Raw genomic sequence first — 14,923 nt, 5'->3', positions numbered from 1 at the left:
GGAAAAAAATCAGTGTTTTCAGAAGTTACTATTGATGTGATTATCATGTTTTTCGGATTCAGTGATTACTGGTGTTTAGTGATAATGTGCAACCTTAGACAAAAGGAAACAGCTGAGAACCGGAATTTATGGCCAGCACTCCGGCCACTGAGCGCTTCTTCTGAGCCACTGGCTTGTCAGCAGTTGACCCGCAGTGAGCATGAGTTCCTGGGGGGTTTGAGTTTCGGGAATATGGGAGGCTTTTTCGGTTGCCCCACTGGTTGGGGGACACTACTTGGTGATGTGTGGCTGGGACGAGCTGTGCAGAAAGTCCTGCACAGCCACCGATTGCCTTTCTCCAATGTCCCTGAACTCTGCTCAGGAGCGCTGATGAGGTGAATTTAAGTATTTCCACTTTAGAGCTGAGAAATAAGGAAATTAGAGAAATCTGACCTGGTGGGTCCAGCCTGGCACAGTGGTGAGAAGCTAGCTGGAAAAAAACAAGGGAGAACAAAAATGCAAATTTTGCTTGCAGTGTTATGTGACAGTTTTCCAGCTTAAAAAAATCTTTATTTTGAAATAATTTTAGATGTACAGGAAGTCGCAAAGATGGTACAAAGAGGTCTCATGTAGCCACGTCCAGTTTCCCCAACAGGTACCACTTACATGACAGTCATACAACATCAAAACCAGAACGCTGACACTGGTACTGCCTGCAGGGGTAGTTCTATGTCAGCACACATGTGGGTTTGTGGAACCTCCTCTGCAGTCAAGAAACAAGGGTTCCATCACAAAGATCTTCCTTTGTGGTGACACCCACCCCCTACTCATAGATTGCCAACACGTCTGTTCCCTGTGTCTGTGATTTTGTCATTTTGAGAATGTGACATAGATGAAATCTTACCGCATGTGGGCTTTGGAGACTGACTCCCCCCCCCCCACCCATAGCATAGTGCCTTGAGATCGACTCAGGTTGCCGTATGTAGTGGTAGTCTGTTCATTTATGTTACTGAGTTCTGTGATATGGGTAGTTCCTTAACCGTGTACCTATTGTAGGATATTTCGGTTATTTCCCATTTTTTTGATAATAGAAAGTGTCTGTTAACAATTGTGTACAGGTCTTCACATGACTTAAGTTTCCATTTCTTTGAGATAAATGCCCAGGAATGCAGCTGCTGAGTGGTATGATAAGTAACGTCTTGTTTTGTAAGACACTGCCAGGCTGTACTCCAGGCTGGCTGTACAGTTTCACATTTTCAACAGCGTGAGTGAGAATCCAGTTTCGCTGCGTTCTTGATGGCAGCCCTGTTTTCGCTGATCCCACAGGCGGGTGGTTGTCGCTCACTGTGGTCTTACTTTGCGTTTCCCTAGTGGCTGGTGATGTCAAACATCTTTCCATGTCTTTAATTGTCATCTGTGTATTCTTTTCAAAGAAAGATTGCTTCATGTCTTTTGCCCTTTTAAGTGGATTGTTTTCTCATTGTTCTCATTTTGGACATGAGTTCTTTGTCAAATATGTGATTTGCAAATATTTTTTTCTCAGGCTGTACTTACTTTTTCATTCCCGTAGTGTCTTTACAGAGGAAATGCTTTAATTCTGAGGATATCTAGTTTATCTGTGTTTTTCTTTTGTGGGCCATGCTTTTGGTATTTCAAAGAATTCTTCACCATTGCTAGGTCCTAAAGATTTTCTTCTGTGGTTTTCTTCTAAAGCTTTATAGTTTTACATTTTATATTTAAATTTGTCATCCCTCTTGAGTTAATTTTGGGGTAAGGTATGAAGTTTGAATTCAGTGTAGGCTTGTTTTCTTTTGTTCTCACCTATGGGTATCTAATTGCTCCTGCACTATTTGTTGAAAGATCTGCTTTATTCCATTGGCTTGCTTTTGCACAATTATGAGAAATCACTGGGCCATTCTTGCTGGCTATTTCTGGGTTCTTTATTCTGTTCTGTTGATCTAAATGTCTGTCCCTCCATGGAAACTACCTCTTGATTACTCTAGCTGTGTTACAAGTCTTGCAGTCAGGAGGGGTGATTCCTCCCACTTCATTGTTCTTTTCACAATTGTTTAGCTCTTCTATCCTTTGCCTTTTCATACAGATTGATGACTACTCTTGTCTGTACCTACAAGAACCTTGCTGGGATGTTTATAGGAATTACATTAAATCTGTGTATCAGCTTGACCTTACTCTGTTGAGTCTTCCATCCGTGAATGCCATATGTCTCTCCAGTTTTAGCTCTTCCTTGATATCTTTTATCAGCATTGTATAGTTTTCAGCATATAAATCCTGTAATGTTGTGTTAGATTTATGTATCTGTGTATTTCATTTTTTAGTGATTGTAAGTCACCTGGTATTTTTAATTTCTGCATCCCTGTTCACTGTCAGCATGTGGAAATACAATGGATTTTTGTGTCCTGATGTATCCGGTTACCTTGCTGACCTTGCTTTTTAGTTCTAGGAGATTTTTGTAGACTCCTTGGGATTTTCTACACAGACCATCATGTTATCTACAAACAAGAACAGTTGTGTTTCTAATCTGTGTGCCGTTCACTTCCTTTTCTAGACTTACTTCATTGTCTAGACTTCCAGCAATATGTTGAATTACAGATGTGGGAGCAGACATCCCTCCCTTTTTCCTAATCTTAAGAGAAAGCATTCAGTCTTTCTCCCTTATAATAGATTTTGCATAAGTGCTCTTTATCAAGTTTAGGATATTAGTTCTGCCCTATGAGGATTTCTGTCATGATGGGTGTTGAATTTTATCAGATGCTTTGTCTACACCAATTGATACGATCATGTGATTTTTCTTCTTTAGCCTATTAATATATTATGTTGATTGATTTTTGAATATTGAGCCAACCTTGCATTCCTGCAATAAACATCACTTGGTCATGGTGTATAATTTTGTTATGTATTGCCAAATTCTTTTTGCTAGTATGTTGTTAAGGATTTTTGTTTCTGTAGTCATGAGAAATACTGGCCTGTAGTTTTCTTTTTTATAACGGAGTGTATTCATCTGATTTTTTGTCTTTTCTATATTCTTTTGAATGTATTTATGTAATTTATGCAAGCAGTGATCTACTTCAAATATGAAAAAAGTAACTTTGCAATAAAGTATTAAACATTCTAAAATACTGCTTTTTATAAACAAGGCTTCACTTTTAAGTAAACATTTAAATTGGTAAATATGTAATAGAAATATTTTTTCCCATCAAAAATTATCAGAATTCTTTCAAGGGTAGTTTGGGTAATATTTTCAGCTAAGACTGACTTAGGACATACAATATATCAATAGGTTGAAGAGGACTTTTTACCAAGTAGCTTAGTGAAATCTTAGGAAATATTTAAACATATCTTCAGTTCATGTGGTTATTTAAGATCTGTTTCTTAGTTGTAACACAGGCAAGCTTTATTTCAGAATTTGATTAGATACATGCCTTCTTGTCCAGAATCTCCAGACTTGACAGTTATGTAAACATCACATGAAGTCAGTGTCATTAAGCTGAGATCTTCTTTTGCCATTAATAAAGAGTTATGGTGTGAATCCGTGTTTAAGCTTCCACATACCCTGCACGGCTATAATATATTTATATCATATACCAGAAATGTATACATATTTAGTATTTGTGTGTGTAACTTTTTAAAAATGACTTTTTGCCTCAAAAAATTCATGAGTAGAACCCAAGTGGATGCCTCAAACTGTTACTAGTGAATTTTTAAAGCTAGTTAATAAGTGATCACTTAAATGAAGATGTAAATCACGACTCTGTCTTATTGACATGAACAGAGCCATCTGAATTGATCATTTCTGAGCATCTGTGGCGTTACCTTGACCACCTAAAATGACTATAACATCGTTTGTCCCATTCATCTTAGAGTTGCTTGAAATAGTATGTATTTCACGGCGTATTCTGATGAATGTTTCCATACGCAGGTCTTAGGAAAGGCAGAGTTTCTCTTCTTCCAACTTGTTCTAATTTTTCAGGATTCAAGCCAAAACGCGAGAATTTCGGGAGCGACAGGCTCGGGAGCGTGACTATGCTGAAATCCAAGATTTCCATCGGGCGTTTGGCTGTGATGATGAGCTGATGTACGGGGGAGTCTCTTCCTATGAAGGCTCCATGGCTCTCAGCGCCAGACCCCAGAGCCCGAGAGACGGGCATATGATGGATGCTCTGTACGCCCAGGTCAAGAAGCCGCGGAATGCCAAACCTTCACCTGCAGACAGGTAGGCTCCAGGAGCAATCAGGGTATGGCTTCCAAATCGACTTTTACACAGTTTGTGACAATGGTGTCAACTGCTCTCCACTTCTCCCACCAGAACGGCCTTTCTTAATGGACTTTAAAAAGCCATTTTGTCCAAGGGTATTGAGTTTACACAAATCTAAGCTTAATGGAGGGAACCGAAGAGATTTTGATGGCTTTTCTGATGATCCTGACGTATTTCATCTTGCTCTTAAATGGTTTTGGACGGGAAAACGAACCTGTAATATATGACTCAAATCAAAAGCACACTTGAAACTATGACTCTTCTGTCTTAGGTATATTTCCTTTGGTTGGTAGGAGAGCCCCCAGTTGTGGGAGTTAAATACGTGGGCAAAGACATGATTTTTTTCAATTCTGACTTATTCGGGCCATTTTTTTTTAATTTGGTGACGTGATTTGGTGTCATGAAGGAATCAGTGAGTGGGCTGGAAGTCTAGCCAGCCCTCAGGTTGCTTGGTGATGGCTTCCGACCACAGGTCTGACTCTCATACAGATGGGCGCAGCGCTGAGCCTGTGTTAATGGTTACATGTTTATTTCAGGTTTATCTGAGACAGTTTAAAAACCGATCTTTTTCCACCCCTCTATTTAAATATTCAAGCGCCAGATGAAGTTGAGTTCATGAAGAAAATAGCACTCATGTCTTTCTGTACGAAGCACCTGCCTGTGACCGTCACGATAGCACTGATCCCCTCACCTCTGAATCACAGGGTCGTGCGGTCGTTGCTCTGGAGTGGAGCTGGGCTTTGAGTGTTACGAACAGTAGTTTCCCTTATAACTTACGCTTCTCAGGCTTTAGCTTGCATTGGGTGCCTGGAGGGCTGCTGCTGCTGCTGCTGCTGCTTTTTTTTTTTAATTGAAATACCATCAGTTACAATGTGTCAGTTTCTGGTACAGCATCGTGCCCCAGTCATGCATGTACACACATAGATTCGTTTTCATATACTTCTTCGTTAAAGGTTATTACAAGGTATTGAATATAGTTCCCTGTGCTGTACAGAAGAAATTTGGCTTTTATCTATTTTTATATATAGTACTTAACCTTCGCAAATCTCAAACTCCCAAGTTTATCCCTTCCCACCCCCTTTCCCCCCGTAACCGTAAGATTGTTTACTATGTCTGTGAGTCTGTTTCTGTTTTGTAGATGAGTTCATTAGTCCTTTTTTCTTTTTTCTTTTCTTTTTTTGATTCCACATATGAGTGATATCATATGGTATTTTTCTTTTTCTTTCTGGCTTACTTCACTTAGAATGATGATCTCCAGGTCCATCGATGCTTCTGCAAATGGCATTATTTTATTCTTTTTTATGGCTGAGTAGTATTCCATTGTATAAATATACCACAGCTTCTTTATCCAGTCATCTCTCAGCGGACATTTAGGTTGTTTCCTTGTCTTGGCTATTGTAAACGGTGCTGCTATGAACATTGGGGTGCATGTAGCTTTTCAAATTAGAGACCTGGAGGCTGATAAACCCTTCCCCAGAATTTTGATTCCATAGGATGAAATGGAGCCCGAGAATTTGCATTTCTACCAGGCTCCCGGGTCTGATGCTGGTGCTGTAATTTAAGAGCCCCCGCCAGGCCAGACGTGGGTTGGAACGACTCCGTCTGTAGCCCACGTGCTGTGTGGCTGCTGGGTCTTGCAAGCAGGCTGTCTTCCAGTTATTTCCTTCAGGCTGTTTTCAGTAGAGGTTTGCAAACGAAACAGGTAACCCCCCGGCAAACCCAGAGAGAAGCGTCTTAAAGAGGAGCGAAGAGAGAAGCTGGTCTTGGGGAAAACTCTAGGCAGGTTACCGTTCTGTTCTTTCTTTTCAGTTTGTGTCATTTGGTTTTAGGGTCTTTAAGAATTGTTGTATGAAAATCTGTGTGATGTTGGCTGTCACAAGCGAGTCTCCTAAGTGGACACAGGAGGCTTAGGTTTATTTAAACTCCTCTGAGGGCCCCCGAATCTGGCCCGGCAGAGTACCTCTGTGACAACCACACCGTGAGAGACAGTGACAATAAGAGCTAAGCCTCAGCCTGGCGTCCCGTAGCCCCGGGGGTGACCTCCCTGGTCACCAAGGCGGTGCGCACACGTTGCGTTACCTTTACCTTTCCTGTAAGTTGTACCAAAACGTCTTCTTAAGTTCTTTCCTTGGTACCACTCCTTCAAATAAAGTAATTTGGTTCTCCCAAAAGTAAAAACCAGAAAGCAGACCCCTTTGGGACGATCACCTCGGAAGTTCACCGTGCAACTAATGTGGATGTGTCAGGCCTCAGAGAATGAGGCTGTGGTCAGCGACAGGGACATCTTCTTCAAAAGCTCGCACTTGCTTTTTGCTGTACTTGTGGAAGCCGCTTGTCGAAGGTCAGATCGCACCTGAAGGCCATGGATGCGCCTTGAAAGTGCTTTCTTGGGCAGAGGGACAGCGGTGACACTGGCTCTGCCCAGTGGTAACTTCTGGAGGAACGAAAAGAAAATGGTTACTGATGTGTTATTGATCACAGTTAAAAATACGAACCATTCTTGGCACCTTCTACATCTAGTTTGGAAATCTAAAAGATGGTGACTCGTGGTGATTATTCACATCGCCCAGAAGTCCCACCTGACGGAGCGGAGTGGAAGGGACCCCTCCAGCTCCTGGGATCCAGGGCCTGTCGCTTTAAACCCCATTTAAGCCCCAGTGCCTCCAAGAGTCAAAGCTGGTCCTGGAGATTTCTGCAGATTTTCAAAAGGGCTTTTTTCCCCTACGCACATGTCTGTTTTATTATGGCAAAGGTGAAAACACCACTTTCTCCACAATAGAAACCAGTAAACTTTATCCCAACAACAACTTTGTACAAAAGAGGTCTGTTTCAAAAATGTTTTTTTAATTTTTTTTAGAAAAGAAGGAGGAGCAAAGAAAGAAAAAGAACCCTTTATATGAATTTTAAGTCCCATTTTAAAACGTAAAAGAAACAAATCCACCCTTGGCCCCACAGCCCCAGTCTGTCACCCCTCCCGCCAGGGAGCACCGAGGGGACATCTGGGTCCTGGCCCACGCGCAGACCCGCTGGTCTGTTTGACGGGTGTCCATCTGGCCTTGTCAGCATCTGCTCTGGGCCCCAGCATCCCGGCCTGCAGGCCCCGCGCTGTGCCCTGTGACCTCAGCCTGAAACTCAGGCCCTTAGTCCATTTCCATCCTAAACCCCCTCAGCCCCACGTCCCAGAGGAGACTGTTGTCGGGGACGAGTCATGCTGACCAGGGAACAGCTCAGAATCACATCACACACTCTCCAAGTGCAGGGCCCCTCCGGCCTCCCTGGAGCACAGCCCCGCCCACTGTCTGCTGGGGATGCTCCAGTTCTGTGCCTTGTGCCCCAAGGGCAACTGGACTAGAGGATTTCTAAGACACTGCCAACTCGAGAGGGAGAGAATTTTTTTTTTTGAAAAAGATCACAGAAACTGAAGTTCTGTTTGTGTCATTATTATTTATTCAGAGAATAGGATGCCCGTCGAACAATGACACCACTAATCCTAAAAAAGGGACTTACAGCGCCCGTGACGTGTTCCTTCATCAACCCGTAATGAATGAGTCTGGCTGGGTAAGGGCGCCCCTCGGGCATGCTTTTCTGTCGGGGGTGGGGGGGGAGCCGGAGAGCAGTGCGTCTCAGACTTGAGGGCATGGGGACTCTGAGAAGCGCAGCCTCTCGATACTGCAGTGTAGAGTTAAATTGTTTTGATGATAATGTTACTTAAATATGTATAAAAATAAAATAGGACTGAACGCCTTCTGTTTGCAGCCATTATACAACCATAAAACCCAACATCTTTACAAATTAAATACAAACAAAGCAGCAAAACCATTACCTTCAAGTGAACAGCATTAACTTAATGTGGCCGATAACGTGTTTTAAACTCCAGGCCCTCGCACCAGTCATGAGCACGGTGGCGGCTGCTCGGTGGCGGGTTCCCGGGCGTGTCTGTCTGCCCCACAAGCCGAGGGCTGACTCCGCTCACCCGTCGCTCTCCTCAGGTGGATCCTGCGGTTCCTCTGCGTGGATCCAGCGGCCTCTGACCTGTGCACCGCATCGGTTCATCCTTCGTGCACGAGGTCCAGCCCGCTTCTGGAACCATTCAGTGGAGGCAGTGAAAGTAGCATTTCTCAGTGCCTCTGTCTCTGTTAACTTAAACTCAGACATGTCACCTACAAGATGCTCTGGAATCTGTTTATATTAACTTTCTGGAAAGTTAAATGATGGAAACATAAAGAAACTCCTCAGAGAGAGTTTCTACCCAATAAAGAAACTGCCATCAACTAACTGAATTCTGCCCGAGTTTACCGTTGCTGTTGGATGAACTTTACTGTTCAAATTCCTGGATTTCCTGGGAGCGTCTGCCGGCCGTCCCGCGTGCAGCCTGCGTGTGTTCCGGGATCTGCGTCGCTCCGCAGGAAAGCCCTGGTCTGAACTTCACTGCTTACTGTTCTGACCGATCTCGTTGAAGTGTGGGTCCGGGAGCCCCACGTGGAAATAGCAGGGAAAACGTATTAAGTGCTGTGAATTTGATGTCAAGATGGGACAGCATCTCAATTTCCACGTATTAGTTAAAAAAGGCTTTTTATAGGATGGCTGCATAGTCTGTCTAGAAATATGCCCAGGCCTGTTGAATTGGATTGATGCGTGCCCTCTTCTCCGTCTGTGTCCCTTGGTCCCAGGGGTGTCGTTACTACTGTTATCAGTGCCCTCAGTGACGTTCTGAGCTTTCATGCTGGTTGACCCCAGAGAAGCCGCCCCGACCCCTCTGTTTGCTGTGAACAACGAGGCGCAGACTCACAGCAGTGCTGGCACACGCGTTTTTGCCCTGCTTGTCACCAGAGACTTGCAGGATGTAGCTCCTGTGATTCCTAGTCCCGTGCTTCGTCTGTGATGGCTGTGTCTGCAGCCTGAGGCAGCGCCTCGGTGTCTCCACTCCTCCCCAGCGTGGGAGACCCTGCTGTCGCCCACCCAGTACCTTTCTCCCCCTTCTTCCTTCCTTGATAGGATCCCAGTTTTGTTCAGGCTGGCAACGGGCCTGGTTAGAAATCCCATTTTCCCAGCCTCCCTCATTAGTAAGAGGTGACCATGTGGTGTGTTCTGATGAACGAGTCTGGGACTTTCTGCCAGGCCAGTGTTGTCACGATTAGAATGGAGCAGACTCCGCTTTTTCCCTTTTTCCCTTCTCTCTGCCTGATGGAGAGAATGGTGCCCTTAGAAGGGGCGCATCCAACAGCCAGAGGATGAAGGCCACATGGAGGATGAGGGTTGCCACCTGGTCCCCTGGGCTGCAGCTCCGGTCCTGGTGCGCCCGCCCTCTGCTCCGTGCTGCCTGGGAGCTGAACCCGTACTTGCTGAAGGCTCCGTCCGTCAGGTTTCTGTTTCATGGAGCCAAACACCTTTCTGAGGACAGACAATCATGCACACGAAAGTCCAGGGGAACCACCATCTTTAGGTCCAGATTGTCTCCACATTGGAGAACTACCCTCTGGTCAAATCACTTCTGCAATATTTTGTGAATTAAGTAAGAATTGTGAAATGCTGCAGTGTCGCTCAGTTCTCTGTCCTGCCTTTCCTTGGATGAGCCTCTTCTAAAGGAATGTTCTCAGTCAGGTGTCCCCTGGCAGAGACCCTTCTTTTTCTGTTGACGTGTTTGAAGTATCATTGACACACAATATGGCAGTAGTCTCAGGGGTACGACGGACTGATTCAGTGTTTGTTTACATTGTGAAATGTTCCCCACAATTCACTGAGTTACCGCTTGTCATGGTACAAAGTTCCAAGAAAGATCTTTTTTTTCTTGTGATGAGAACTTTCAAGATTTACTCTCTTAGCAACTTCCAAATTTGCGACACAAAATTATTAACAGCCTGTATCCTTCTTAATTCTGCTACATCACTGTCTCCGACCTCTACCAACGATCCTGCTTTAAAGTAGGAGGCAGTGGAGTGTGATGTGCTGACGCATGAAACATGGCCACACTGCCCGAGTTTGCTCTGGGCGCTTCCACCGTCAGCATGTAAGCTCTGTGCCTCTTGGTCCCTCTGAAAAAGGGGGCAAAGGTGGTGCTCGCCGCAGCAGGCTGAGGGTGGACTAAGTTTGGTCATACAGCACTGTGTCTGGTTCACACTATTTATTTATGTATTTATTTTTATTTTTTAATGTTTTTATTGAGTTATAGTCAGTTTACAATGTTGTGTCAATTTCTGGTGCAGAGCACAATTTTTCAGTCATACATGAACATACATATATTCATTGTCAAACACTCTTTTTCACCACGAGTTATTACAAGATCTTGGATATACTTCCCTGTGCTGTACAGTATAAGCATGTTTATGTATTCTATACACACCTGTCAGCATCTACCAATCTCGAGCTCCCAGTCTGTCCCTTCCCACCTCCCCCTGCCCTGGTCCACGCTATTTGGATGTTTGCTGTTGGTGGTGTTAGTGGGGAAATGGGAGTTTCCTCTCAGGAACGCACAGTGCACCCACCTGGATGCAGAAACAGGCAAGGAATGAAAGTGAAATGAACACAGACGGGTCTTGTTCCTTACGCCTAACGTACGTGGGGAAGCGTGCGCTGCAGGTCTGCTGGTGCCACTAAAGTCCTAACGTAGCTTGGTCACTAAATGTTCTCCATAAACCACATCATGTCGTGAACCACTTTGCATTAAATGAGGACCTACTGAGTTCAGTGTGAGGTATTCCAGATTGCTTCTGTAGTAGAAATACTTGGAAGAAAAGTAAGTGCTGGGTCCCGGAAAATGGCTTATTTGGGAATGAGTTGCCGGAGAGTGGTGTCAGGATGTGATGGTCAGTCTCCGTCTCTTCTTTGACAGTTTGGAGGCGTTCCTTTTGTCCTCCTGTGGAATTCTTGGAAATCCTTTGTGTTTTGCTTCCATGAAGGTCTTGCTAATCCCAGGTTTCAGTGTTTCATGGAGATACAGAGGCTTAAAGTTCTCAAACCTTGATGAAGATTTTGACATTTCTCTTTACATCAGATTGTCCCCTGGTGGGACAGGCAGGCAGGGATCCTGCCCTGCAGAACTGTTGAAGCCTGCATCCTAGAACAGTGAGCTTTCCACTTTGGGCATGAATGCCAAGAAATGTGGGGCGCGTCTCACCAGCGCTGCCTGCCAGCCGTCGGCATTCTGATCCAGCAGACCTGGCTGGGGACTAAGAACTCACATTGTCAACAGGCACCTCAGTTGACTCTGTTGCCATTGGTCCATCCACCCTTTGAAAAGCACTGCTCTTGGGCTAATCCGGTAACCAGTTGGAGCGCCAGCACAAGTTGGTTTAAGGAGGTCTGCTTACAGTGCAGCTGTGAGGTAATTTATACTTCCCGTATCGGGCACGCTTCATCTGGGCGTTGATAAACACCCATGCTCACCTATGACCATGTCATCAGTTTATTCAAAAGGTCAGCCTGCAGGTGGGTTATTCGTAAACTTTATCCAGGCTGCCTTGACCCTTATCAGAAAGTTTCTTTTCATGTCAGTTACACAATTTCAAGTCAAACATTTTGTATGCTTTGAATTCTAACAAAGAATTGATGGAATGCCTGTCAATAGTGTTTTTTTATTTACTTGAGGGCGCCGTGCAATTTATATTTTTACATTCAGAGGTCGGAATCTGTAGTTAAAAACTCCACAGAAAGACAGCTCTAATGGACGTTTGCTGACTGTCACCATGCAGTCATTTGCCACCAAGATAGCATTGTCCTCAAATGTAATTGAAATAAAGCAGACCGTGCTGCTGTAAATCTAAGTAGCAGGAAATAGTAGGCTAGACTCCCCCAGCTCGCTGAGGACACCTTAATGGAAACGTAAATGCCATAATCATGTGCTTTTTGCATGCATTTTACGACTTCAGAGAAAATGCCGATTTTAAAAGAAAAGACCTCGGTGAACTTGTTTTTTTCCTCCCATTAAAACTGGAAAATCCCATGGTGTCAAAGGAAGTCTGGCAAACACGGAAAGGCAGTTGTCAAACCTGAGCCCTTTTAAAAATGTCGGGCCCTATGACAAAGCTGTGTTGGCGGCTCAAAAAGCCAAATGCCGATTTATTTGCCTCTGTTTACTTAGTTTTTTTAATCACTGCTCTGGGATGTGAGAAAGTAATTCTCCGCTGGAGTAAGTCTTGTTGTCACACGTGTTTTGCAGGTTGGTGCCCTTGCTGATTTTATTTTGTTTTATTTTTGACGGAGGTCCCCGGGATTGAACCCCCCCCCCCCGTGTGCTAAGCTCGCGCTCTACCCCTGAGCTGTCCCCTCCCTCCCCCTCCCCTGCTGGTGAATGAGCCCCACCCCGGCCCCATCTCAGGGCCCCGGCTGCCCACCTCTGACCTTGGTCAGACCGGTCCCCTCCATTCCCCTCGGCAAAGGTCCCAGACTCTGTCGTCCCGTCAAGAGGCCTCCTCTCCAAACCTGCAGCCCCCTGCGTCCGTGCCTGACTGCCTCTATCCCTGCTTGTTGAGGAGGCCAGCTCTGCGAGCACTGCTCTGGAGCCAGCCCCGCCCCACGGGACGCCTGCCTTGTCCCTCTCTCCTCCTGGTCCCCCTCCACGTGGCTGGTCGACAGGCTCATGTCTTTATTGTGCTGTTAAAAAACACCCCTCCCCCCCAGCTATGTTCTGCCCAATTTTCCCTTTCCCTTCGAATCCAGGCTTGGTGAGGGATTAATCCGGGGGTGAGGTAGACTGCTGTTTCTCCTCCCCACGTCCTGTTCCCTCCATGTGGTCGGCAGAACAATGACCCCACCCCTGCAAGGATGTCCCCGCCCTGGTGCCCGGCACCTGTGACTAAGTCACTTCGCCCAGCGGAAGGGGTGCTGCGGCCCTGACGACGTTAAGGATCTTAAAACCGGGAGATTTTCCCGGATTATCCACATGGGCCCAGTGGATCTCAAGGGTCTTCGTAAGTGAAGGAGGCGGGAGAGTCAAGGATGGAGAGAGACCTGAAGGTGCAGGCTGCTGCTGGGAAGTCCGGGAGTGGCCAGGAGCCAAGGAGGGCAGTGGATTCTAGAAGCTGGTAAGGGCCAGGAGACAGAGTCTCCCCGTGAGCCGCCAGAGGGAACGGGCCCTGCGGACACCTCGACTTAACCCAGTAGAACCCATTTCAGACTTGAGACCTCCAGAACTGAACTGTGATGACATGGAGTTCTCTCAAGGCGGTGGGTGTGTGCAGTTCGGTCACAGCAGCCCAGGTTGCTGGTCTCCCAGCGGCCTCGGGGACACCTGGTTCGGTGACCACGTTGGTTCTCTCCAGGTCACTCCGGCATCCCGGGAGCTCTCTTCTCTGTGGTGCTGTCCCTCGGTGCCTCCTTCCTTCCGACTGCTCCTCAGCTGTCTTTTCAGAAATGCTCTTCTATGCACTCCCTAACGTTGGATTCCCTCAGGAAGGAACCCTGGACCACTGCTATCCACGTGCTCTTTTTGGTCCCAGCTTTACCTGCCACGTGGCGCTGCTGCTGGGAGCTGGGAGCTGACTGCCAGCGTGCGCGCCCTGTGTCTCCCTGGCACCTGAGCCCCCACAACCCAGTTGTTTTTCATCCCAAGCCTCCTGTCGTGTCATCAGCCTAATCTCAGAGAATGCTGTCACCACCCACCCATTTACTCCAGACAAAGCCTTTCTCCTGCAGCCAGCCTCCCTCCCTGGACATGAGTCAGCGACAAAGGGCTGCTGAGTTTACATTGTGGATAATTCCGGGCCCCTTCTCTACATGTGGACGCGGACAGTGGTCTTTCTTCTCCCAGCCCCCGGTCCTACTCCCCTCAAATCCCTGCCTCACCCAGAACGTGAAGTTTTCTACCTAAAATTAAAATCTGACATCGCATTCTCTTGCTTGCAATTATTCTGTGGCCATTTATTGTCCCCAAGATGCAGTCCACACCCTCGGCTCGGTGTCTGCGGTCCCCAAAGACCTCCCGTTTCAGCCTTAACACTCGTTCCATTAGAGTGTGTCTGCTTGGTTTACATCACACTTTCCCGACGGAGGACGGGTCTCAAAGTGAACGTGCAGCTTCGTCTGATGCCTGGCTGAAACAAGTGGCTGTTTGGCATTACGTGTTCTGCAAATGTTACATTTTGTCGAGTAAAAACAAGCAATCACCATTCATTAAGCTCTTCTAATATCGTTAGGGAGGCAGCGATGAAGCGAAAGGCTGAGGTGACACAAACAGCCCAACAAATGAAATCTCGAAAATAATGAAGCCATAAATAAGGTCGCGGCTAATTGCAAAGACTCCTTGTTTAATTCTTTTTGTTGATTAACATTGCCTGAAACCACAATTTGTTTGTAGAAGTAATGGGTAATGGGGGTTCTTTGGTTATACATTTATTTTAGCCGTAGAGAAAGTTTAAATATTCCACAGAAATATGAGGAGAAGTGGGAACTTCTTTAGGCCTTGGCAGCCATCAGGCAGGCAGCCGCCAGCCGGGCGTGCACGTCCTGCGCTGGTGTCTGTCCCTTTGGAGGGCACGGGCTTGTGGGCCTTTGACGGTGAGCTGGCCGCGCTGTGGAGGAGTCCCCTTTGGCTGCCGGGTGTTCTGAGTTTTGCCTTCTGTCCTGCAGACAGTGCAGGCCTGTGGACTTGAGGACCAGTCTCCTCGGCAGTTAGTGGTCTTAGGTCGGTGTGTTTTTCTGTCTTGCTCCTGCGCAAGGATGGAACCTCAGTCGTGA

General features: G+C 46.2%; 1 protein-coding gene across 20 annotated transcripts in view; it reads left to right on the top strand.

Annotated features, from left to right (window-relative positions):
• The window catches only part of LOC102526571 (partitioning defective 3 homolog), a 530,455-nt gene that overhangs the window by 383,146 nt on the left and 132,386 nt on the right, over positions 1–14,923 (top strand). For 19 of the 20 annotated variants that reach the window (XM_072955252.1, XM_072955263.1, XM_072955256.1 and 16 more), the window contains one exon: positions 3,968–4,210. The exons of the other annotated variant lie outside the window; for it this stretch is intronic. In XM_072955252.1, the coding sequence (XP_072811353.1) occupies positions 3,968–4,210 (243 nt within the window). The remainder of the gene's footprint in view (positions 1–3,967; positions 4,211–14,923) is intronic. 20 annotated transcript variants of the gene reach the window in all.

This window comes from Vicugna pacos, chromosome 35 (assembly GCF_048564905.1).
Source record: "Vicugna pacos chromosome 35, VicPac4, whole genome shotgun sequence".
In the NCBI taxonomy this organism is placed as follows: Eukaryota; Metazoa; Chordata; class Mammalia; order Artiodactyla; family Camelidae; genus Vicugna; species Vicugna pacos.
This window is presented reverse-complemented; position numbering and strand designations above follow the sequence as displayed.